Source organism: Corticium candelabrum, chromosome 18 (genome assembly GCF_963422355.1).
Source record: "Corticium candelabrum chromosome 18, ooCorCand1.1, whole genome shotgun sequence".
NCBI lineage: Eukaryota > Metazoa > Porifera > Homoscleromorpha > Homosclerophorida > Plakinidae > Corticium > Corticium candelabrum.
Genome location: NC_085102.1, coordinates 5590920 through 5593419, shown reverse-complemented (window position 1 = coordinate 5593419; position 2500 = coordinate 5590920). Strand labels below are relative to the sequence as shown.

The window sequence follows — 2500 nt, the reverse complement described above, 5'->3', positions numbered from 1 at the left end:
TCCTGAGCGCGAAGCTCGCCCTCAGATGGGTCTGCTTTAGACCCGCGTCTGTGGTCGCTTGATGACCGTTCCCTTGCCTCTGCTCTTGCGAGCATGCAAAGGGAGGGAGAGGACGCATTCTGAGTGGTTGCAGGTCAATCTTGAATTTTTTTTTTGTTGTTGCAAAGTATTATTAGGTACTGTACGTGTCTTTTGGCAACGTTACCTTGCATGTTTGGTGAGCTGCCAAACTGTGTGGACACTGTTTCTCTATGAAGGGACCTTTGGCTGGACTTTTGAGCCTAATCACCACATTCACACTTTAATAGTTTAGTTTAGGCTGGAAGAATGATGGCAGTCGGGTAGGATCTGGCTAGTGAGACTACTTTACGCTAGAGCACACTCAAAACTGTGTCAGTAGAAATCAATCTGAATGGACAAAATTGGCATCAAAACGAGGCCTTTTAATTTAAACAACAAGCACTTTTAGTAGAGTAAAGTAATGGCAATATCTGGTCTGGCTTGGTGTAGTACAGTAGGACACCACTCATCCGAAGGGCATGGGACCAAAAGGACGTCAGATAACTGAAAACGTCAGATAACTGGCGCATTTTGAAACACGACTGCAGAATACTTAAAGAAGCTCAACATCTAATTGTACATGTAACAACTAATACAGTACAATTTCTTTGACTAGGGAGAACACTAATGGGAGGGAACTGTCAAGACTTAAAGTAACCACTAATCTTAGTCTGGATTGATTGATGCTTTTGCTCTTCTTGCTGTAGTTTTCATCAGCAGCCCATTCAGTAGGACCATTGTGCTTACTGAAACTTTAGATTGTTCTTCCAGGTACTGAAGAACCGTTTCTAGAGCTTCACATTTAATTTGACGACATGTGGATTACGGATACAGCACTGTACGCATAGGAATCGTATATCATAGTGTGTGCATAGCCTCACAGTTCAGACAAGCCATGCACCGTCGGATAATCCGTGCTGTCGGATAAGTGGTGTCCTACTGTACAATGTGCTGGATGGCTAGCTTTGTTGTGTGGTCACTGACCATGTGAATCAAGTTTACTTACTAGACAGTGCTGTGTAAAGCAGACAACTGTATGAATCATAGTAGAGCAACTACATCATGCACCCACCACAGCAGACGTCTAGTCACTGGGTGAATTATCATCTTCAGACATCACAGCAAGAACATGTTTACGTTAATCTTGTTGAGAGAGTCTTGAAGCTATTTGGGGGTATATTATTATATTATTATTGATTTCTTTGTCTGTTAGAGCTTTACCAAGAGAGGGACAAGCTGCAAGCTGTTGAAAAATGTCTCGTCCACATGGATGTCGCAAACCTTGATCTCCATCAGGTGTACACACATTTTCTCTTGTTTTCTAACTACCTGTCAGTCTTTGTTCATACTTGGACCTCTGTACTTGATGTCTGGCTTTGTTATTTGTTTGTTAATTTGTTCATTACTTTGCTTAGTGTGTCTCCATGTCTTGCATCGTTTCTAACTATGATTGTGCTAGATGGTCATTTTGTGTTGGACGTATGGATTGTATGATGCAATGATCTATGTATACAACAGAGGAATGAATGACTATGTCACTCCACTGGAGGAACTACTGCGATTGCTGCGAGCAGCAGCAAAGCCAAACCAACAGCTTTCGACTGAACGAGAAACCATCGGCTACAAGGTGCTCGTGTACATCAAGTAAGCCAAACAAACAATCAAGCCCTGTGCACACTGTCCACATTCAGGCTTTCAAACTCTTTGAAAATGTTGTAAAAAATGCTGTCGATTAGTGCAAATGACGTTGTATTGTATGAGTTTGTTTGTTGGTGTTTTGCAGTTGTTGCTTTGCTGGACGAGGCTATCCAACTGGAAGTATTCCTGATAATAAGAAAATGACAGTCAAATCAGACGTCTGTCAACGCTAAGTCTCGTGTTTGATTTGTTGAGTAAATGGTTTTCTGTCAAGGTCTATAACGTTCTCATAGCAAAACATACAAGAGACGCCGTTGATGGTATGAAATTCGAAAAAATTGTGTTGGTTAGACAACGACGTGTTTATGATACAGACGAGTCGACGTACCCAAATCTCAAGACTTTGTTGAAGTTTGATCCACGGGAATTTCTCAACGTTCTTTCACTGGTACCAAGAGATTACTCAATCATTCGTCGTTGCATCTAATCCATTACTTGCTGTATGCTAGGCTTTCGATGAGAGAGAATTCGACGATCAACCGAGTAGGTAAGCTGCAGATTGAGTGTTTTTTATGCATCCCTGGTGCTTGACTTTGGGCTGTGACGTTTCAGGGCTCAACTACATGGACCAAACAGGCAGGAAGTAGTCAATATACTTCTTGCTCTGATGGTCAGCACTCCTGGATCACGAGCTGTATGTAATGTCTTTCTTTCTGTGCGATAAGTCTTGGTGATGATGATGCCCATACCGAATCCTATTTATTCAAATCTCGTCTTTATCTTATCTCCTCATGCCGTGCCG

General features: G+C 42.0%; 1 protein-coding gene and 1 non-coding gene across 2 annotated transcripts in view; both read left to right on the top strand.

Annotated features, from left to right (window-relative positions):
- Positions 1 to 128, top strand: part of LOC134194424 (small nucleolar RNA U3) — a 229-nt gene extending 101 nt beyond the window's left edge. Inside the window, exon 1 of the small nucleolar RNA XR_009972202.1 lies at positions 1 to 128. This exon is cut by the window's left edge and continues 101 nt beyond it. This is a non-coding gene — a small nucleolar RNA (small nucleolar RNA U3).
- LOC134193755 (vacuolar protein sorting-associated protein 8 homolog) overlaps positions 1 to 2500 on the top strand; it is a 14879-nt gene that overhangs the window by 7761 nt on the left and 4618 nt on the right. Inside the window, exons 25-31 of the mRNA XM_062662590.1 lie at positions 1274 to 1356; positions 1520 to 1704; positions 1844 to 1916; positions 1973 to 2018; positions 2073 to 2146; positions 2208 to 2245; positions 2311 to 2392. Coding sequence (XP_062518574.1) covers positions 1274 to 1356; positions 1520 to 1704; positions 1844 to 1916; positions 1973 to 2018; positions 2073 to 2146; positions 2208 to 2245; positions 2311 to 2392 — 581 coding nt within the window. The remainder of the gene's footprint in view (positions 1 to 1273; positions 1357 to 1519; positions 1705 to 1843; positions 1917 to 1972; positions 2019 to 2072; positions 2147 to 2207; positions 2246 to 2310; positions 2393 to 2500) is intronic.